The sequence below is a fragment of the Talpa europaea genome (assembly GCF_964194135.1).
Source record: "Talpa europaea genome assembly, chromosome: 3".
In the NCBI taxonomy this organism is placed as follows: domain Eukaryota; kingdom Metazoa; phylum Chordata; class Mammalia; order Eulipotyphla; family Talpidae; genus Talpa; species Talpa europaea.
This window is the reverse complement of record NC_140069.1, coordinates 134,599,520-134,622,901: the sequence shown is the minus strand read 5'-3', so window position 1 is coordinate 134,622,901 and position 23,382 is coordinate 134,599,520. Positions and strand designations below refer to the sequence as shown.

Genomic DNA, 23,382 nt, shown 5'->3' with positions numbered 1-23,382 from the left:
ATATTTTTTGTGGGTGAGTCATTTGTTCGTGGCAATGGAAATGGCTTATTTTTAATGCAGTGTTTTCTTCCATCTAAACTTAAATTCTTTTTTTCCCATCTGATTTAGTGCCTGTACTATTTCAAGGCAGCATGTATTTAAGCATAGCTTTTCATTTCGCCAGTTGTGGTAGGAGTTTTAAAGATTTAATTCTGTTCACTTTTAGCTTTTCATATGAAATGGGATATAAGAACTCTTTTAGTGTACAGTGTAATGTACTAATAAGGATAGACCCTATATATCTGGCATGTGGGTTATACCAGTGGTCACAGGAAAGAAGGGTTTGGAGCTTTGTTTTCTAATCTCATTTTAACATAACTGGGGAGGAGAATATTTGGAAAATAGAGAATTGGCATGGACTTTAATTCCAAAGTGTTTTTTTTGTAACTGGAAAATGGAAGTAACTAGATTTATTGCAAGGGATAGAAAAGATACCTTTAATTTTTAAGAAAAGATATCCATCTGAATATTTCATAATTTAAAAATTACTAGTTTATATTAATTGCTGTTACTATAGCAAACTTGTTCTGTTAGGTGATTGCTGCTTTTACAGATTTTTATATTATAAAATTTGTGGCTTTTGTTAAACTCATTTTATTCTCTACCATATTACATTCTTTGGTTATCCTTATCCTTGCGAGTTTAGTTTTGTTTAATAACTGGAATATCTTTCTCTGTATAACTGTATTCAGGTGACTACTTCTGGATACCCCAAGTTGAGCAGAAACATCGGTGGCACTCTAGGTGGGAGAGGGCACTAGTAAGCCAGTGTGGACACTAGTAGCAGCCTATTGTCTAAATGGCTTCTAATTCATCTAGTCAGTTTCTTACTGATATTTAAGTTAATTTCCATCTTTAAATTCCAAATATAACAGTAAGGTTATTTGTACATGTATCAGATACTTTATTTTTAGTAAACTTTGTATTATTTAACATACTGTAATGTTACTTAATAACGTGCAAAAAGTGCACAAATCATTTTTGTAACCCAGTGATATATGAAACAATAAGTCGAGGTATAATCACCACCCTACTAGCCCGCCCCCTCCCCCAAGAGCTCTGTCCAGTTATCACAGTACCACCATTACCCTAATTTAGAACTCCCTTCACTTAGTCTATTTGAAATGTGTGTAAATGGAATATCTTGTGTTCATTTGTATCTGGTTCCTTTCACTCTAATGTCTGAAATTCATATATTTATGTATAGTGGTTCATTTTTTTCTATATAATCTATTAGATGACTACCACAATTTATCTTTTTATTGTTATGAACCGTTGGGTTGTAATGTAGTTTTGGCTATCACCAACAGTGATATGAACATTTTTAAAAAAGCTTTATTTATGCATACAAGAACTGGGGTACAGGTCAGAGGTGTGGGGGTGAGAGGACAGAGTGGGGAGCAGAACAGGCAGAGTGACTGAAATACACTGCTGAGGGGAAAAGAGGGCCATTCAGGAGAGATCTGCTGTGCCATGTGGGTCAGGCCACCATGGAGGGCCTGAGGGCCTAGCTATCGTGGTAGCACTGAGACTTAACCCCTAGGCCATTAAGATGCCCTTTATCCAGCTTTTTAATCTTTATTCAATTAATAGTGAAAAATGTCTCATTTTAAAACTGCTTTGATTAACTTTTTATGTTTTAATTGCCTCATTTCAGTTTTTTTTTCATTTGACTGCTATGATATTTTCTTTGGGAGTATTCCTAATCTTTTTACTTCATAATGACTCATTAAACTTTTTTTTGTGTTATATGCTATCATTTTCTTCCTAGTTTGTTTTTGTTTTAACTTTGTCTTTTAAATATGTGCGCATGCTTGCATCTGCTAATTTTTCCCTCCCTGGTTTCTGGCTTTGGTGTCATTCTTAGGAAACTCTCCATTGCCAAGATTATTTTTTTTTTTTTTTCAGTTTATTCCACGGCTTTATCATTTGTATTTAATTTTGTTTATTGTAACTAGATTTGATGTCTTTTTCACTGACACAAAGGAGGCTTTTTTTTTATATTTTAAAATGATTTGGGGGCTCCCTAGTGGCACAAGGGATTAAGACACAGCGCTATGAAGCTAACCACAGTTTGATCCCCAGCCAGGGAGGTGACCCACATGACACAGCAGACCTCTCCTGAATGGCTCCCTGCTCTCCTCAGCAGTGTTTTTCAGTTGATCCGCCTTTTCTCTTCCCCACTCTTTCTCTGGTGAATCCTCTCACCCCACACACCTCTGACCTGTACCCCAGTTCTTGTATCCATAAATAAATAAATCTTAAAAAAAAAAACAATTTGAACTTTTATTTCCACAGTAGCATTCACAGTAGCTTTGGAATATTAGGTGTCAGGGTGACTGGTCAGGAAGAATTTATTATACCAGAGCTTCCTTGGTTCCAAGCGTCCCTTGACCAAGTGAGAGATCAAACTGATACTATTTGAATCCTTCTTCCTATTCATATCATTCCAGTGTACATGCTACTAAAGTTGTTAGTTTTCATTTAGAAAAAGAATGAGATGAAATTACTATAGGATATTATATCTTATTTAATTCCTCTAGTGGATACTTTTCAAGACTTTTGAGCAAGGACTTTGCCAAAAGTCCACCTGGTCTCTCATATCTGTGGCCTATAGAAGAGAGGATTGGAGAGTCAATTATTTCAAACCTTTAAAAATACCAGTCTTCTCTATTTAAGAGAGCATTTAAATTTCTCATTGGCTTCTTTCTCTTTTGTATAATAGTGCATATAATTAAAAAGTAGTTTGCCCTGCTCATTGAGGTAGATGAGACCAATTTTTCATATATCATTTTTTGTTGTTTTTACTGTGGGATTTGAAAATTCCCTGCAGCCCCCATACCTAAAATTTCTATCAATAGAGTCATTATTGGATTAGACACAAAGCAGAGACCTAACGCAGATATTACACCAGTCACACTTTCTATTCTACTGAGATTGATAGATTCCATTTCTATAATTGAATCTTAGCACTTTAAATGGGTGAAAGTCTCAGAAGCAGTTAAGTCTTTGAGGAAGAGAGCATAGGCACTTACTACTCTGCAATTAGAGCCCCAGAGTACACCAGAATCTAGAAGCCAGCCTAAAGGGAGATGGATTTTTGGGAGGGAGAAAAAGAGGAGTAAAAATAAATGCTTCAGAAAAGATTAAAAATCAATTTTTTTTTTTTTTTGCTGATCTTTTGTATTTGGCAGTACTACTTGTAGCAGTGTTATATCATTAAATTAGTTTGATTATTCCTCAAGCCAAGTAGAAAATTGTGGAAACTTCCCTTTGTAAATTCATAATTTTAGGAGCCTAGCATTTCCAGTTTAGAATTAGTGTTTTTGTGTATTTGAATTTGACTACAGGGAATACTAGATCTATATTAAAGGCTTGTTGGGGATAGGTTGGGGGAGAGAATATAAAAGTGAGAAAGAACATAAGTGCCTGTTTTTAATTTACACATATGCAAAATACAGTCTTTTTTTTTTTTTTAAGATTTATTTATTTATGCATACAAGAGCTGGGATACAGGCCAGAGATGCAGGGGGTGATAGGATTTACCAGAGACAGAGTGGGGAACAGAACAAGCAGATTGGGGAACAGCGGGCAAGTCAGGAGAGGTCTGCTGAACCATGTGGGTTGCTCCCTGGCTGGCCAGGGATTGAACTCATGCTGCAGAGGCTGCAGATTGCTTCATAATGCAGTGCTTAACCCCTTGCACCACCAAGGAGGCCCTCAAAATGCAGTCTTAAGTCATTTTACATATTTTGCCCATTTAATCCTTACAGAAATTTATGAAGTGGTGTTTTCTCATTTTACAAAGAGATAACAGACACAAGGAGAGAGTTTAAATTGTTTTGTCTGGGCCTGCAAACCCAGTAAGTGAAAATTCTGGAATTTGATTACCAGTTTCTTGAATCTAAAGTTCGTGCATATTCTGTTCAGAGTATATACTGTCTTCTGACTTACCAGATTTTTTATATTTTTATCAGTTTCACATTAAATTTTGATAACATTTTAAATGGTATACCGTGGGAATGTCAGTCATCATTAGTGCTTCCAGGTAACATAAAGTCTGTGTAATTTCCTTTACCTTCCACCTTAGCATTGAGAGTAAGCATGAAGTTACAATCCTGGGAGGACTCAATGAATTTGTAGTGAAATTTTATGGACCACAAGGAAGTAAGTACATGTGTTGGTATGTGTTCTAATTCTATTACAGTTTTACTCTTTTTTTTTTTTTAAAGAGGCATGTATTTTTATTTATTTATTTATTTGTTTGTTTGTTTGTACATGCACTGAGTACAGTCAGAAGTGCGGGAGGGTGAGAGAATTCACCAGAGCCAGAGCAGGGAGCAGAGCAGGCAGAAGGACCGAAGTACACTGCTGAGGGGAGCAGCGGGCGGCAGGAGAGGTCTGCGTGCCATGTGGGACCCTCCTCTGGTGGCCGGGGAGCAGCCGGGGATCGAACCGGCGCCGCAGAGGCCGCGGGCAGCTTCGCAACCCAGCACTCAACCGCTGTGCCACCGGGGCGGCCCTTTACTCTGTTTTAATACACAGTGGGAATATCATACAGAGGGTGATATGTGTAGTTTTTGAAGATAGAGTTGAACACTACAAGCAGGAAGTACCTTGTGCTCTTATTGTAATTATTTATTGGTTTTCCCTTTTATTTCTGTGTGATAGTATTAAACATGAGTTGGGAATTCTGGGTTTTGTGATGGATAACCACATGGATGCTTTGGGGAGGGGGGAATTTTGTTTTATTTTTCTGTGTTTTGTTGGGAGGGCATAGCGGGGGTAATTGAGATAGAAAGCTATCACTTACCACATAATTGAATTGTGTTTAATACTTTAAATAATAAGGTAAATTGGGGGGAGAGAGTTATGGTTTACTTACTTTATATCTCTTGGTCTTTTTTTTATTTTTTTTTTCTTTTTTCTTGGTCTTTTTTTTAAATATATATAATTTTTTTTTTTAGAGAGAGATTTATTTATTCATGTATACAAGAACTGGGGTATAGGCCAGATGTGCCGGAGGGTGAGAGGATTCACCAGAGACAGAGCGGGGAGCAGAGCAGGCAGACTGACTGTAATACACTGCTGAGGGGAGCAGTGGGCGAGACAAGAGAGGTCTGCCATGCCATGTGGGTATCTCTGCGGCCAGCCGGGATTGAACTCCCACTGCAGGGGCTGCAGACAGCTTCATAGTGCTGCGCTCAACCGCCTGCGCCACCAGGGAGGCACTCTTGGTCTTTTAAAGAAAAATGTTTTAATCTGAACATGGAATACCTACTAGCTGTAACAGGTCCATGACTTGAAATTTGTATTTACATCAGTTTCATTTTAAATTTTGATAACACTTTAAAAGGCTTACCTTGGGAATGTCAGTCATCATTAGTGCTTCCAGGTAACAAGTCTTGAAATTAATTTCGAAAGAAATTAGGATCTAATGTGTAATTTATAGTCAGATTTACTTTCTAATATGGAGACAGTTCTAATGTTGAACATTTTTACTTTCTTTTAGCACCATATGAAGGGGGAGTATGGAAAGTTAGAGTGGATCTTCCTGATAAATACCCTTTCAAATCTCCATCTATAGGTATGTAACTACCCAGTTTCTTTCCTTAAGAGAGTTTTGAAATCAAGGGGGGAGAAATTTTACATTTTGTGGGAAATAATTCTAGAGTCACTATTTAACTGACCTTTCCTCCTTTTTTGGCTTTGGTTCATTTGTGACTTTGGGGGGGACTTCCATAGTTCAGATACACCCTTTGTGTGATGATTGTGATAGCTATAATTCTATATTTTTCTTGTTCAGGGTCAGACTAAACAATTAATTTTAAGACCCCATTCATTTAAGGCTATTAGCAGTAAAATGAACCTCTTCTGTTAAATGCCAGATTGTTGGAATTCTGTTCTACTAGAATAGAGTATCCATTATAATTCTGTCATCTGAAAATCCTCTCTGTATCCTACCTACTCTGTATCCTACCTAGCAGTGAAATGACCCTTTTCCAATTCCCCTACTACCCATCTTTTTAGTCCTTTAAACAGTGGGAGAAAGTTGAATAGAAACCTTGGTGGGGTTGTATACAGAGGTATTTTTTCCATACTGTTTTCCCTCTGTCTTAATTGGGTATATTATTAACCTGTCACCCCCATTAAGGCACCTACTGACAATTTAGGAATTGAAGGTTAACACTTTTAACTAATTTTATAGTAATTATATTATTTTCTATAATTATATTATTTTCTATAATCTATAAGATTATAGAATGGTAGTAATTTTGCTAATTTAATCCAGCTTTTAAACATTTCATTCTTAGATGATTTAAAAATATTATGAAACTGACCAATTTTAAGGAAGAACAAAATAAAATTAGAACATGTTGAACACTGATGGCTACACTGACTGAGCCTCATGTTCAGAATTGTTAGAGTTGAAACATCTTGCTACTGCTGTGGGCTTGTCTTTGAAACTAATGCCAAATCTCTTGTTGAGACACCATTCCTCTCACCCCTGAACCAAAAGGGTTTTTTAAGGAGGTGGACCAAAGACATTCTGAGCTTTAATTTATGATTCCAGGCCCCCACATTTCTTAGATAAATAATACAGAAAGGTTATGATAGTCAGGAACTAATTTCCAATAAATTGCAGGACCCTCTCCCTCAACCTCTAGCTTCCTTACATGTTTTATGCTATTAAAAAAAAATACTATGGAGAGTTTGTAATTCCTTATTAGGCTGGGAAGCCTTAATGGTGACTTAAAGAATTAACTGGTATTTTCCACTTAAGTTCCCTTAGGTGAGTTTTCTAAGCTCAGTGATTGAGAAGGTACTTTATGGATAATTGAATTGGAAATTTCCCATTGCTGCAAGGATCTTTGAGTTTCAGATGCTGAACTAGAAAGGGCTCTGTGAGATGTTGACAGCAACCCTTTTCCAATTCCATTCCGGCTGGTGGAATGTAGGTTTTACAAAGGTTAGATGGGCTTTTCTATCATGTTATGGTTTCCCTGTCCCGTTTCTATCTTAATTTGAAGTATTCTTTCTATACCTGCATTTAAAACTTTATGCAGTTGAATGGAATGAACTTTAAGCCTTTACAAGCAGAATGTCCTAACCATATAAATTCATTTGAATATATTTTGCAAATGCCTGTTTATTTAAAGGCTAGAAATTGGTATGCTAAATCTAGTTTTGTTGTCCAAATTCCTAATCAGAAAGGAAACTATAACTTGTTGAAACTAACAGTTAACCTATAAAAATGCAATTACATACCCTATGGAGATGTAGTTGTTTCTCAAAGCTTGTCTTAACATATTTTTCCGAGCAATATGATTACTTCATAACTTTTAAAGTGAATATACCTAAACTTTAGACAGTTTTTGAACTAATGGCATGAGAAGCCGATGACTTCAATTAACAATGTAAATATGAAATTGGCTGGTACAGATAACTAGGCTAATTTAAGTTCTTCCTAATTTTCTTTTGCCTTTCTCTATGCTTGGTTAATACCTGCAAATGTGTACCATCTTCTTTAAGGGAAGTAGATCTAGCTGAAATATTTGTACAAGCTGTCCTTGTTTCCTCCAAAGGAACATTGCATAAGAGAGTTTTAATCATTTGTGTGGGGTGACCCATTTTCAGGTCATCAACAATGTAATTACTGTTGGAATGTGCTTTAAACATTTGGAGAGGTAGTGGCTCACTTAGAATAGGCAAGGTTTCCTTTTTGGGTTGTACAGATACTTGTAAATTTATACAGAGGGGCACAGAAATAGGATAAACCCAACTTCAGTGTTCTTTTTAAACACTGCCTCTAACAGTCATACCCTTCTTCTTGAGTCAAATTTTAAACTCTTAATATTAAAGTGTGCACCTTTTACTTAGCAAAATTAAGATGTCTCCTAATTTACCCATCAATGAGGTATCATTATTTGCATTCTGGTGTATGTACTTTAAAACATTTTTCAATGCATATTTAGGTGTATGTTCAATATAATCTGACATGCTCATCTTTCAGGTGCCTTCCAAAAGTTTTAAAAGAATTGCAATGAGCTGTAACTAAAATTGTCCTTTATAAAACACTGCATCTTTAAATAAGTGTGTGGTTTTCTTTCATAATAGTAATAAAGCAACTTAAAGAGTTTAACTAGACATCTTGAAGGTAATGAACGCTGACATTGCCTTCGTTGTTTAGACTTCTTGGATTCACCTTTTGGAATTTTACATTCTCTTTGAATGTGTTAAGTGACAGCAAATCTTAATGGTTTGAAATTGTATATAATTTTTTTAAAATGGCTAAATAAAGGTCATTTAATCCCAGAGAATTAATGAGTGGAAAGATTGTGTAACATCAGTTGGGGTGTAAGATAGATTATTCTGGAATTGACTGGCATTTTAGGATTATGATTTTCTTGATAAGTTTGGCCCAATGGACCCTTTCAAAGAGAAATTATAAAAATTCTGTAACCAATTGTAACATCATTGAAATATTTGCGAAGTTGTAAGAAAATACTGATTTGGAATAAGTCATATTTGAATCTTTTAAGTTCTGGCTTCTTTGAGAGTTCAGACTTACACCTTTTTCATTGAGAAATATTCCTAGAACGCTTAGCAGTGCCTATGGGTGTCACTAACTATGTAGAGTGGGGAGAGTCTGGTTGGTCATTGGACTCTTTATCAGGAAAGCCTGTTTCTGGCCTGAGAGAGAGAACTCACCTGAGCCATTGTTTCCTCTTCTAGAAAATAGAAATACTGGAATTTCATGAACTCTGATAATTGACCGATGTGTTAAATACTTAGAGTATGTGGCATCCTACTGGGCATTAGGAAGGCTTTAGAAGGCCTTCACTGGCTAGGAGAAAAGATCAACATAAATAAAATACTGCATATACTGTAGTGACAGTGTTTCTTTTTTTTATAGAAAAGCTATGAATAAGCACCTTCAGTTTAGGAAATGTCAGTGCATCTAGGCGACAGGCTTTTATAAGAAATCCTGTGTGTGCCGAGAATATAGTTTTCACAAAGCTTCCCTGATATGAAGGTGTACATAAGGACTGTAGAAGTACTCTTTCAAAACCCCTCACTCCATACAAAGAAGTTGCTACAGAGGCTGCCATGTTCTCCAGATTCATGGTTTCCAGCCATTACACATGTGCTCATCTATAAAGAGAAAACTTTTACCAAAGAAAAGACTTGCATTTGCTGTGAGGTGAAATAAAGATAAGTGATTGCATATAAAGAAGTAACATGGAGCAATTTTTTATAAAAGTAAAAATAACTAAAAATAAGCATAGGATACACAATGATTTTATCTAATCCAAAGAATGCAGATTTTTACAAAACTGCAGGTTAAACATTGTTGGCAAAGGTTTTAGCCAACCTAGCGGTATATATTGACGATTTTATTGCCTTTTAGTGATTTTACTTTAAAATTAAATAATCCTAAGGAAACATTCAGAGCTGTGCACTAACATTAATATGTAAGAATATGTAAATTGCAGCATTATTTTTAAAACTTAAAAGTTGGGAACAACCTAAATTACCCAGTTGACCGTTGTTTTAATGCACAAAAATGTTTTACAGACATCACTGATGTTTTAGCAGCATCTTTGAAGGAGTTCTCAGGGAGATGTGTAACTTTATATAGTGTAACTCTAATTATTTTCCATGCACATTCCAAGCATTAATGCTGAAATATAGACTACAGTTATCTGTGGGCTGTTTGAAGGGATTAAAACCATTTTGTAATTTCCAAATACTCTGCAAGAAGTTCCTTTTTGTTACAAATATTTTTAAACATATGATTAGAAGCATGTCTTTTGAGTGTCCTGTCTACATCTCTGTCTGAGTCTACATTTCCATTCTTTTGCTCTAGAAAGCTAACAAGCTATCCTGGGAAAGAATTTCTACCAGGTCCCCATGTTTCCCATCAACCTCCCTTCTTTTTATCCTTTGAATTTTAATTACCTCGTGCATGTAAATGTCATGCCTTCCCCTTTCCTATATCTTCCTCCTTACAGTTTAGTTTATTATGTCTTGGGTACAATCTTTATTCCTTTACACATAGCTTTTCCTCGCTGTTTTTTTTTTCCTTTTTTCCCTTCTCTTGGGCTGTTACCTCAAGCAGTTCTTCTCTTTTTAGACTGACTCTTCTGCTTTTGTTCCCCCCTTGCTTCATTTTTCTCTTCATAAGAACCAAAAAGGGCCCTGTTCATAGCTAATAACAATAATAATAGTAATTCTTCTGATAAATGAAACCAGGGGGGAAATTACGTCTCCTAATAAAATACTAGATTTAAGTAAGGCCTTTCAGCCACTAAAGACCTTGAAACTACCTGAAGTCCCTTAATGATCTACGGAAATCTCTATCACATCATATTTACTTTGCTTATATACCTGCATTGGAGAGGAAGTTAAGGTGTCATTTCGTCTTAATTTTAAATGATTACTGGCATTCTGATTTCAGATTATGAGTTTCAGATTACTAGTTTCAGAATTTCAGAGCTGCATTCTACGTAGAACCATAGAGTAGTTTTTAATCTTTTGTAATCAACCATAAGACCATCCTGAGAGTGCTGTCATTATACTTTTTAAAATAGAAAACTGTGTTGCAAGGTCTAGCTAGCTAGTCTGGAAACAATCTCAGTATTAACAATGAGGAAGACTTCTTCCATGTTTGGTTGAGAACAGGATCCTGGAGGGACCACTTAGTGGTTTCCTGAATGTTGATAGAATGACCAGGAAAGACCAAGCTCATTCTGCAGTGGAATTTAATGTTGCTGGCATTTTAGCAAGAGCTACCCTTTAGTAACTGGAGACAAAAGAAAAAAATTATGTGCATTAATAATAGTGAGAATTCTATACTGAGATATACCATTGGTTTTATAATTAAATCAGACTGTCATCTAAGTAGGATAATTTTGGTCATCCTGTTCCAAAAATGACTAGAGAAGGCGATGGGCCTGCGTCTCCTCTAAATCTCTCAGTCTGCCACAGGGTTTAATCAAGAGGCATTCTGATAATCAGTGTGCCATCGTTCTTTTACTTATGACAGTGATTAAGAGAAGTGACCTTCATTTTCATTGTCAGAATATCAGACTTTTCTTGCATTCTATTTTGGGGATGGGGTTTTATAATATGGTATGACTAACTGTAGAACTTAGATTATTAATTCACGTTATGTTTTCCTAAATGGAAAGTTATACAGTTATCCCTTCAGCAGCTAGTGTGAGTAAACCTGAGAGAGCAGCTTGAAGTCGGAGATGGGCCAGGATTTAGCATAGAGAGGAGTGTGTCATTCATGAGCAGTTTGGGGTTAGTCATTTGACAAAGGCCTACTTGGACTTTACTTCCAAAAATAGGATGAATTCTTAGACTGAGGAAGCAAAATTCCTTTAAGATTACCTATAGACTTCTTTCTTTTTTATGATCTTGGATTTGAATTTAGTACCTGCCTCAAAGAGTTATGTAATCTCTATCACAAGTAATCGCTATCTTTTGAATCTGGTAGATAGAAACAAGGTTCTAGTGGGGGGAAAAATTGTAAAAAAAGATAATATGAGAATATAAGCCTTTGTTAAAGTGCTTTTTACTGGTGGTATGGAAATGAAATTTTTCAGGATGGATTTTTTTTAAAGATTATGTATGGCAGCTGGGACAGAATCTATTTTCTCAGAAGATGGATATATTTTACACTTCTTTCCTTTTTTTTAAGATTTATTTTATTTATACAAGAATGGGGGTACAGTCCAGAGCACTGGAGGGTGAGAAAATTCACCAGAGACAGAGCGGGAAGCAGAACAGGCAGATTGACCGAAGTACACTGCTGAGGGGAGCAGCGGGCAAGTCAGGCGAGGTCTGCTGCACCATGTGGGTTTCTCCCTGGCCGGCCGGGATTGAACCCCTGTTGCAGAGGCTGCGGACAGCTTCACAGTGCAGCGCTCAACTGCCTGCGCCACCAGGGAGGCCCTACATTTCTTTCAATCAGCTCCACAAATTTACTGGATACCAGCTGTGTGCAGGTCATTCTTGGTACTAGGGATACGGAAGTGAGCACATTGCTCTCTTGACACACTTTGGGCAGGGCCTGGGGGCGAGGGGGGGGAGATAAAGCAAAATTTAAAATGTCTGATAGCTTTATGCAGAAAATTGATGGGATAGAATTAACAAAGTAGGTACCTTAGGTTAGGTATTCAGGAAGGGTCTCTGATATAGTAAATTTAAACAGGCCTAAATGAGGAGAAAATAAAAAGTCAATACGATCCTCTTAAGATGAGGGATAAGGGCATTCCAGGCAGAAGCCAAAGAACCTGAGCCAGATGGGGTGTTTACACACTCCCGGAAGAGCCTGGGAAGAGTGAGACGGGTGATGCGGACCAGGTGGCGGTCTGGATGAGGTCCTGTAAAACTTTGTAGGCTAGGTTAAAGGGTGGTTATATTTTTAATGGAAAAATCATTGAAATGTGTTAAGTAGGTTTTAATGAAGGGAAAGAGTAGAGATGCTGGTGGTTTGGATCAGGGTGCCAAGGATGAGACTCTGGCTTGAGTTACTTTGAAGAAATTTACATGTATTATGGAAACGATACAAACCTAAAGGAAGATGGAAGGAAGGTTTTTTGTTAAAACAGGAGATTGTGCAGGATGTTTTTCTGCTTGTTGTAGGGAGTTGTGTAGAAGAGGAAAAGTTTGGTGACGGATGGGGGTCTGGAGAAAGATTGAGGAGGGGGCAATACCTTTGAGAACATACGAAGGCATCAGGTCAGTCGTGCGCGAGAACTGGCGTTTGAGAAGACCATGAACGTTTAGGCAAACTGTTGAGTGGAAGAAATGAATGTGTATGGAGAGAGGATTTTGTTGGGGGAAAATGAGGAAGGTAAAGCTGTTTGTAGAGTTGACAATATTCACAGTATGTCCTGGGGGTCCGAATGCATTGGGATAGAGGAAACATCACTGAGGAGAAGCTAAAGGAACTAAGAAATCAGGGTGTCAGAGGGGGTGATAATGTCACTGAAAAGGATAGGAGCTGGGGAGCAAGACCAGGGCCAGCACTGAAGTTCTCAGTGGTGGAAGATGTCACTGGTCAAATTGCCCTCTTGAATTCATAATGAATGGATTTAAATTCATTCATGTACATTCTTGCTATTAGCCAGAGGAATAAGTAGCTAGCTTTCCCTCCCTTGCCCCCAGGCCACTTCTAAGGATAGCTTAGCAAATATGCTTCCTTTGATCAGATTCCTCCATTTCCTTCTTGAGGCTGGCTTATGCCAGTTTTAATTCTGCTTTTGGAAACTTATTATATAATCTTTGTATTTGCTGTATAAGAATTCCATTGAACTTGCTATTTAGATTACTTCCTACTTTAACTATAGTGAGTGACCTCCAGCTTTTGAGCTGGTTATTAATTTTGACATCTTTTTGGCATTAAATCCATTTCTTCCCCTTTTAGGATTTGGTATCATAATGAAAACACATATTCTTGGCTTCCTTTTTCTTTAAATGTAGATTCTTTTAAAAACAAATAGGAGGCCTCCCTCGTGGTGCAACGGGTTAAGCACCGCACTATGAAGTGATCTGCAGCACGAGTTTGATCCCCGGCTCACCAGGGAGAATCCCACATGGCGCAGCAGACCTCTCCTGTCTTGCCCGCTGTTCCCCTCAGCAGTGTATTTCAGTCAGTCTGCCTGTTCTGTTCCCCACTCTGTCTCTGGTGAATCCTCTCACCCCCCACATCTCTGGCCTGTACCCCAGCTCTTTAATGCATAAATAAATAAATCTTTTTAAAAACAATAAAAACAAATAGGAGTAGCATCTTTTAGTTCCCTTTGAAAACCTATTCACACAATTTAAGATTTGTTAATATTCCTGGTATTGGTGAAAAAATATTTTTTTTGCTAGAAGGAACTTCAAAGATTATTATCCAGTTGCCTTGTTTTAAGGATGATAAAAAGAGACCCAGAAAGACTGAGGTATATCACTACTAACTAGTTGCAGATTCTGCCTCGTGGCTTCCAGTCTAGTATTTTTTTCCACCATGCCAAATGCAAATCTAAACAGTCTTTATTTTTTTTTTTTAAATAGAGGCATGTTTTATTTATTTATTCATTTTGTTTTGTTTTTTGTTTATACATGCACTGGGTACAGTCAGAAGCGCGGGAGGGTGAGAGAATTCACCAGAGCCAGAGCGGGGAGCAGAGCAGGCAGAAGGACTGAAGTACATTGCTGAGGGGAGCAGCGGGCGGCAGGAGAGGTCTGCGCGCCATGTGGGACCCTCCTCCGGTGGCTGGGGAGCAGCCGGGGATCGAACCGGCGCTGCAGAGGCTGTGGGCAGCTTCGCAACCCAGCGCTCAACCGCTGCGCCACCGGGGAGGCCCTCTAAACAGTCTTTAATAATAAATATCAGAGTAAATGTAGTTCCCATTTCCACTGTGATGGGGTTATAAATCTAGTATTCCATAGTCAGAATATCCTCTGAAGCTCTTGACAATTTGTAAGGGATTAGGAGGTGAATTTATAGGAGCAGATAATTTGATTTTTCAGGATGAGGATAGTAAGGTGAAAATACTTGCCTGAGCTCTTGAAGCTGACATAACGTTATATGAATGCTTACTGTGTGCCAGTTATTGTTCGAATGCTATGTGTGCATTAGTTCATTTAATTTTCATGACAGTTCTATGATGTGCAGATACCATTTTTCAACCTAGTTCATGAATAAGGAAATAGAGAGGCAAAGAGATTCTGTCACTTACCGGAGGCTCACAGAGTAGAACTTGGGCAGTCTAACTGGAGTCTGATCTTTTAGCCACAGCTTTATTAAGAGTGGCAGAAAACTGAAATCAAGTCTCACAATTTCAAGTCCAGTGTATTCTGTACTTTTGCTACCTCTGATCATGAACATAAATCCTGTCAGACAGTGTGAATTACCGAGGGATTGAAAGATAAATTATGGAGACAGGAAAGAGATTAGTCTTTCAAAAATGAAACTAAAGGAGAGCAGGTTTATGGCTGCAGGTTTTGGTAAAGGATTATGCTGTTGAAGGGATAACACTTCACCTATTCTTAGTTATAAATGAACTTTTCTTATCCATCCAGCCCATTCCTCAGACTCCATATTATCAGAGAGAGAGGAAGAAACAGAAAAGAGGAACCCTTGTTGAGTTTAGATCTCCTGAACACACAGGATCAGTTCAGAAGTTCCCATGACACAGGGCATTGAGAGTGAGCTCCTTGCTTGGTTCCTCACCCAAGAAGAGACCGGCCCAGGTCCACCTCTCCTGAGTAGGAAAGGCTCAGCTCTCTGAAGAGACTTCTACCCTGGTGCAGGCTGCCACAGGCTGGGCCTGGCTGTCTGAGGTAAGACAAAAATCTCTCCAAATGTGCACTGACGCACAAAGCCAGCAGTACTGCTGTCGCTAGAGAAGCTGGCAACATCTCCACCCCCTTATTAGCTGATACACCCCAACTCTGGTCACCTCCAGCCTGCTAGAAAAGGAGATTCACATTATTACCCTTAAAAAATTTATAGCCTGAGATATTGCAAGGGGAGCTAAGAGTCAATCTTTAATAACTATATTAAAAAACTATGCCTACTTAAAAAAAAATAGATCAGTTTGGTTCTGAATAGTCTACTTTATGTGGGCATTTGTCCTGAAGATAGAATATGGAAACAATTTAATGTGTTCACTTACTGTTTTCTCACAGGAATTCATAAGCTTATAATTAAATTGCATCAGCCACAGCTGCCTCAACCATCTGTAGACAGGCCCCGTTTGTCCCTGGGATAGAGCTACCATTTTCCCTTTGGCACTTTACACCTATTTATCTTGCTTCACAAGTCACTTGTTTGATCTCTCATTTCTTCGAGATTATTCTGAGTGAAATTTCTGGATAGGTGGCTGACCCAAGGTATTTCATTCTGCCCATAAATCTGATAAATACCCTCACAAGTAGAGGGGGAAAAATAAGGTGAAATTTCCCCCTTTTATTTACATACTGACCCCAATATCAGAAATTACTTGAAAGTTTGTACAACTATACCTCCTTTACTGGGAGTGGACACAGATGCAGGCTGAAATAACCAGTTTTCAGCATGACTCGACACCATGTTGTTTACTTTCTCTGCCTGTTAGTCTGTGGGTCAGCAGATGTGTTATTCTGGAGCAGTTGCCTGTTGGAGTGGAACGAGAAAAAGCATGGCATATTTTCCTATTTTAATAATCTGTGCTTTTCTTTTTTAAGACCTCTAGTTTCACATCAGCTAAGCATGACTTGGATTCCTCCTCCAGAATTATTAAATCACTTGATGTTCTGCTAAAAGATACAGGACAGAGGTGGTGAGCTTTTTAGCTAAACATTTGTTCCTATTGTACTTTTTTTTTTTTTTTAAAACAAGTGCTTGAGGAGTGCCAGAGACTAGTCGTCCGAAAGATTGAACAAACGAGCTCTGAACTTGATCTGGCCAAATCACTAAAATATATCATTAGGAAATGTTTAGTAGTGAGTAAAATCTTAAATCATGTAGATTAAAAATGGCTTGCTACTTCCACTTACGCTTCCATGAAAGCAGTTTTCAAAATACGGTCTCTTAAAATATCTTCAAAATAGTTCCTGGTCGAATAGAAACAAGCGTTGGGAAAATTCTCTTGTTGCGGAGGTTTCATTAGTGTGGAGATCGCCTTGCCAAAAGGAAGAAGAACATGCCAGGGCAAACACACTCAGTCCCAAGAATGTTCCTTCTCTGAATTCCTAGCCTGTTTTTCCTCAGTCTCCTCCCCTTCTCATCCAGAAGTTCCATTGTTGCCGTCATTATCCAGAGTTACTGCCCGCATCTTGTCCAAGCACACACATAAAGGAACTGTCTGCTCCTTTCTATGTGTGCTCCTTTCCATTTGTTTGCTTTGGGTATTTTTTCACGTGAAAGCCTGGTAAGGGAAGGATGGAGAGAGTTCCTCAAACGCAAAGTTTATAAACTGTTTCTGCCTACTTTAGAAGAGTCAGCACGCAGATCTGTGTCTCTCTGGTATTCTTAGCCTATTGGTAGCTTTGTGTTCTCTAGAATGCTTAGGTACCTAAAAAGTATGCCTTAACAGAATCAATTGCCTTTACGAACCGAACTATTGGACGTTCCCCTTAAGTCCTCTTCTGAGTAGACTGGCCATTATTAATTAAGACCTAGATCTTTAGAGCTGATAGTCCCTTTAGAACAGCATAAAGGTGGAGATTTTGAAGTTCATATAATCCAGGCCACAAAAGTGAAGTGACTTGCCAAAGACCTGTGGTCAGTAGAATCAGGACTGGAAATCCATGTTCCTGTGAGTACTTTGCTCTTTCCAATCTGATGCTGTCCTCCAGCTCAGTGTTTTATTCCTAAGAGGACTGAAGCCTGAGCTCCAACCCACTTATTACTAAAGTTTATGTTTACCAAGTCCTTTTTTGGCTCTCTCTAAATATGTACTCTTGGACTCAACCAAGCCAAAAATCTAGATTTAATTAAAACCTGTGTGGAAACTATATTGATCAAAATGTTATCTCCATGCCTTGTACAAAAAGGGAAGCACCTTAATCCTTCAGAGACAATTTTGATATACATTTAAAAGCTCTTTTCAATACTGTTTTCTTGACACATCTTTGAGGTTCCCTATGAATTCAAAATTGTTGATGCTTCGTTCTTGCTGGAAGAGCGACAGCTGTGTGTTTTGAGATGTGCCAACTCCCCATTGTTCTTTCCCCAGCACCGAGGTGCGGTGATCTGATTAAGCTTGTTCCCCAACTAGGTTCTTTTTAAAGAAAGCCTATGAAAAATAAAACTTAAAGAAGCATTTGTATATAACACTGTTCTAGCACTCAGTAGCCTCCCACCTCACTCAGAATGAAAGCCAGTGTCCTTGAAAGGACCCACAAGTGTTCATCATGTTCCTGATCTTACTACTAGTGTTCCATTCCCAGTACACTTCATTCACTAATCCCTTTGCTGACCTTAAAACATCAAACTCCTGATGTGCTTTGCACTTGGTTGTTCATGCTGTAGACACTTTCCCATAGATATAGACTGACTCCTACTTCACCACCTCCTCCATGAAGCCCTCTCTGAGGCTCTCCCTGGCCACCCTATTTAAAATTGTAACCCCCACCCTAGCATTTCATTCTGAGTCCCCTTTGCTGTGTTTTTCTCCATAATACTTGCTACTTTCTAGCATTGCACTCCTGTTTGTTAGAGTTCTCCAGTGACTCTTGGGCCAGCATTGGGAATTTTAACCATAGATGTTGCTTCACTACTTATGAGAATTCTAGCAGAGGAGGGAATTTATTTTTATTTTTATTTTCAGAGGAGGGATTTTAAATTACTTGTAACTTCAAGCAAAATACTTTTCACAAGTCTCTTGGATGATATACTTTATAGTAGTTTCCCACTCTTCAGAAAGTTTTTTGACAATTGTGACAGCAGTATTCTTCTTTATATAGTGAAATTTTGAGAACTACATACCTTATAGCCTGAGAATCTCCCAATTTCTTTTTAATGAATTTGTATTATTTAAACAAGAGTGTTTAAGATATGAGATGTCAAATAAAATACTTGAGTTTAGTGTGTCTTTTCCTATAGAATGTTTAACACTAGATAATCTATGTACAATCAGGTCTACTTTAGAATGTTGCTGTTTATAAATTTTTTATTTGAAAGTAGTTTTTTTCAATTACTATATACATTGTAGAACTTTTGGCAAGTCAAAAGTGTAGTAGAAATAATGGAGTCTCAGATCTCACTGCTGTTGACACTCATTTTCACATTGCTTAATCCTCATTCTGGTGCAAGGGTGGGGATGGCAGTGATGTGATTTGAAAAGTAATGGAGAAAATACTCCCACCATGAAGAATTAAATACTGTTAACGTATGTATTTGCTTCCAGTTTCTTATCTATGTGCACACTTTTTTAAAAAAGGAGCAAATTAAAAAGCACATTATCTTTTCTTAAAAAGGAATCATAGTGATAGAGATAAATTCATCTTTAATCATCATTCCCTCTTTTGTTCCCTATTCCCACCAGGACCTTAGCTCTGTGCTCTCACTGAAATACTTTTTGTAAGTTTAGTATGTGTTGGTCCAGTACAGATTGCTGTACTGGCTACTCCAGAGAATAGTACTGTTGCTTTGTGTTGGTTTAAATGATGCCATGCTTTGGAGAGACTGCTCTGCAACTTCCCCCACTTCACCTTTAGAGCAATTCAAGTTGGTGTATACTGATCAAGTTCATGACATTGGCTGTACAGGACTCCCAATATATGAATGTACTAGAGTTTCTCCAGTCTTTGCTAATGGGGTTGAATTCGGTTCTTGACTTTTATAAACTGTGCTGCCATGAATATCCTCACAGATGTTCTTGAATGCTTGTGTTTGTGCTTTTCTTGGATTGTATAGGAATTTTTATCCTGCTTTTTCTCCTTAAACATTAAGACATGAACATTCCCATTGGCTTATTAGTATAGTCTCTTTATAAACATACACTTTTAAAATCTACTTTGAAACATCTCTAATTTCCTTAATGAACGTTAATATGAACTAGTAATTGGACACAAGACTTCTTACGCCAGAGTAATTTATTGCGTGGATTTGCTTGTAAGCAATAGAGAAAATATTAAGCCATTTCTACACAAGGATTAAAAACCAAAAATAAGAATCATAATTAGTACTTGGAGGACCAAAATAGCCAAGACTTTGTATTCTTATCCCGTTTCGAAGTCTAGAGAAGTTAGAGTTTTTAGACATGACCTGTGTCACCACTCATCCTTGAGGATCCTCCTCGAGTGCCAGGTCCCTGCCTCTTTCCTGTCGTCATCCTCTCTCACACGTTCTCTCCCGACTGTGTCAACTCTGTGCATATGGCAGTTCTTTCTCTCGTGTCTGTTCTACTGCTACCGTGACCTCTACACGAATAGTGTACTGTCTTAGTTATTTTCTACCATAAACAGGCACATTGCATGACTTGTCGGTGTTGACCACATATGTTTTGAATGCATGTGAAAGAGAGAAAATGAAGGTGGGGTGGGGGGAGGAGTAGAGTTGTAACACAAGGATGGTAACTTTAGGGAGAACTTCAGTGTGGAGCAGAGTAAGGAAGTCCTGAAAGGAATGAGGTGATAAGTATGACAAATGACAGCTTTGACAATGAATCTGTACTCTAGAATACTGCCATTTGCATTTGCACAAACTGATTAAATCATTCATTTTTACCTTAGAGATTAATTTCTCCTTGGAATTCAAGTATCAATTTTTTGTTAAAGTCTACACTCTATTTTCTTGGAATAAGTCAAAAAGTACAACTCCCTAACAGACATCGCCATCTTACAAAATTTGCTTTTTAACCCCTTGGCCAATTTCTTGGTTGCCCCAATATTAATCAAAACTGGGTTTCCTGAAATGAGTAGACTGAAGTTAAAGGAAATGTTTTGGTCACCATTCTTATGAAATTCTTTGTGGTTTGGAAGCGGTAGCCCTTAGCATTTCAGCAGCTCCATTCGTATTCCGCGCAGTGTAGTCCAGTGGTACCAGTATGTGAGCTTCAGAAGGAGAAGTTCAAAAGCAGAACCTCCAAATTTAGAGATTGAACCATAAAACTTTTGGGAGGCGAGTCAGAGTAACTTTCTTTTTTCCTGGCACTAGTTATAAACCATTTAGTACTATGAATTCTCTTGGCAAGAACCTTTAATAACTTTTGTATAAGAAGCTGAACTGCTCCTGAAATTTGCTTATTTGGTTAATAGAACAGAAATATTTTAATTAATTTACGCTGTCAAGAGAATATTGTGTTGTCAGTAACCAAAGATCTAAGATGGAAAGTGTTGAGTTATTGGTATCATCGCCTTTTTCCAATACTGAAATTGTTTCCAATACTGAAATACTTTAAAACTATTTTTTCCTCTGAATACTGTTTGCTGCTAATTAACATCTCTTTTTACAGGATTCATGAATAAAATTTTCCATCCCAACATTGATGAAGCGTAAGTAACTATTTAAGAATGTTTAAATCTTAGCAGCAACTGCTCTCGATTAGAGTTCATCTCTCTCTATTATAAAACCCAATTATCTTTTTGGACTTTATCAGCAGATAGAATAGTATGAATGGTCACTTTAACTGTAGAATCCCAGGGATATGACATTCTAAACCACTTAGTTTGAATTCTGCTATTGGACTGCTTAGTTATTGCCATTGTCATGAATGGGTCCTTCGATTCCCTTGGTGTCAGCTGGGATTGGTGACATTCCACATCTCTCTTCTCTTTGTTTAGACACAGTTTGGAGATCTGCTTTCAGTATACAGATTTGCTATTTTCAGCCCTTTATGTATTTCTCAGTTCTTGAGATTAAAGCAAACGTGAATGGGTGTACTTTCATTTCATGAATCTTAATTATCCCTTTCTTTCATTCTAATGTTTTACTGGTGATATTTTAATGTGATAGCAGTGCCTCCTGAACGCCAGTGCTGTTGAATATAAACCACTACTTGTTCTACAGTTTTTCCTTGTCACGCACTAAATTTTGCTATTACATGCTATGAGATATGCTGAATTCTTTGTGAAGAAGTTGTGTATATATATCACACTCTGCTGTCCTTTAATACTTCCATTAATCAGTCATCCTAACAAGGATGTGCTCTTATGTAACTACAAAATAGTCATCAGATTCAGGAATTTAATATTAATGCAGTACTTTCTTGTTTTACTGCCATATTCTGGGAATGTACTTTTTAGCTTTTTTTTTTTTTTTTTTCCATTGAGGTAAAGGATCCAGTCCAGGATCATGTATTGCATTTAGTTGTCATATTTCCTTAAACTATTTTAATCTGAAATGGGTCCTCAGCTTTTTATAAAATTGACATTTTTAAAGAATATAGACCAATTATTTTATATTCTGCACCTCAATTTGGGCTTGTCTTATGTTTCCTTATAATTAGAATCAGGGTATAAACTTAAAGCCAGAAAACCACAAAGTGAGATCTGGTCCTCCTCAGGGTTACTGGGGGGGGCCCCTGGTTGCCAGTGTTAACTCTCATGACCTGTTTAAGGTATTGTCTGGCTTCTCCACGGTATAGTCACTGTTTTTCCCTTTGGATTTGTAAGGAGACACTTAAGACTTTGTATATATTCTGCTTTCATCATACTTTCCCCAATTGGGATTCTTTTTTTTTTTTTTTTGGGGATTCTTTTTTTAATCTACTAAACGTATATTTCTTTTTCTTTTTATACTAAAATACAGTTTATTGATTAGCTTGTTTCTCACTGTTGCCTCCTTCATCTACCATTTCCAGTTGAAGGAAGTAAAAGGCCTCTCAAGAGTAACAGACCATGCTTGAAAGAGTTGTATATTCACATTGTGCTCTCATCTTCCAGTCTTAAGAATTGAACCCTAAACCTGTGCAATTTGATGCTATCTCCAGGTAGTATCAAAATTCAATTCTCATAGTGTCTGAGAATTGCTCTTTCAATGGGGTAAGGACACCCCTACCACTTCCCTCCCTAGTTTGGGACTGGATCCAGGAACCCATTCACTCCAATATAATGTAGTAATGGAGATCATAGGCATTTTGCTATTATTTCTGATGTAGGGCTAATTCCCTCTAAAATAAACAATTCCCATTGAGAGCCTGACTTTTCTGACATGCTGCTGGACAAACTAAGTTATTCCACTGAATAAAAATCTAATTTTATTGAACATAGGATTAGATGGATTTCTTACATGTATCTTTGCTTTATGCTTATTGTTGTTAAAAGCCCATTTGATCCAGGGTAAAACTTACTAATTGATACTATACAAATACTAGACATATTTTTCTTGATGAATAAAATTAGTTGCCAGATACATGCAACTAACTTTCTAATTTTTAAAAAAATGCCATTCTTTCCATCTGTTTCAGGTCAGGAACTGTGTGTCTAGATGTAATTAATCAAACTTGGACAGCTCTCTATGGTGAGTTTGGCCATGGAATTTTTTTTTTAGAGATGTTGAGACTGCCTAAAAAAAATGTTGTTTGGCTTTCTTTGCTGATTTAAGATGTTTTGTTGGGATTGGAATGGGATTTTGAGAGCCTGGATGGGAAAGTTGAATAAGTGAAAAAAATTTTTTTTTCTCATGTAGCAGCTTTGTTTTGGCAGTAGAAGTTTAAAATAATCTTGTGAGATTCTGAAATTAAGGTATAGTGATATACATATGCAGACATACAAATATATAAGCAAACATTTTATATTATGCTGTATTCAGAACATTGTATATGTGTTTATATAGTACCTTTTCATTTTGGAAAAAACTCTCAGGGATGCCCCTGAATATTAAGATGATGTATTAAGAGGTTTAGGGGATCA

The 23,382-nt window shown here is 37.4% G+C and overlaps 1 protein-coding gene across 2 annotated transcripts in view; it reads left to right on the top strand.

The window, feature by feature from the left end:
• The window catches only part of UBE2H (ubiquitin conjugating enzyme E2 H), a gene marked incomplete at both ends in the record, with an annotated part of 93,295 nt that overhangs the window by 51,164 nt on the left and 18,749 nt on the right, over positions 1-23,382 (top strand). Inside the window, 4 exons of one of the 2 annotated variants that reach the window (XM_084230075.1) lie at positions 4,130-4,206; positions 5,552-5,626; positions 20,985-21,024; positions 22,938-22,990. In XM_084230075.1, the coding sequence (XP_084086201.1) occupies positions 4,130-4,206; positions 5,552-5,626; positions 20,985-21,024; positions 22,938-22,990 (245 nt within the window). The remainder of the gene's footprint in view (positions 1-4,129; positions 4,207-5,551; positions 5,627-20,984; positions 21,025-22,937; positions 22,991-23,382) is intronic. The other variant, XM_084230076.1, reaches the window with a different exon arrangement.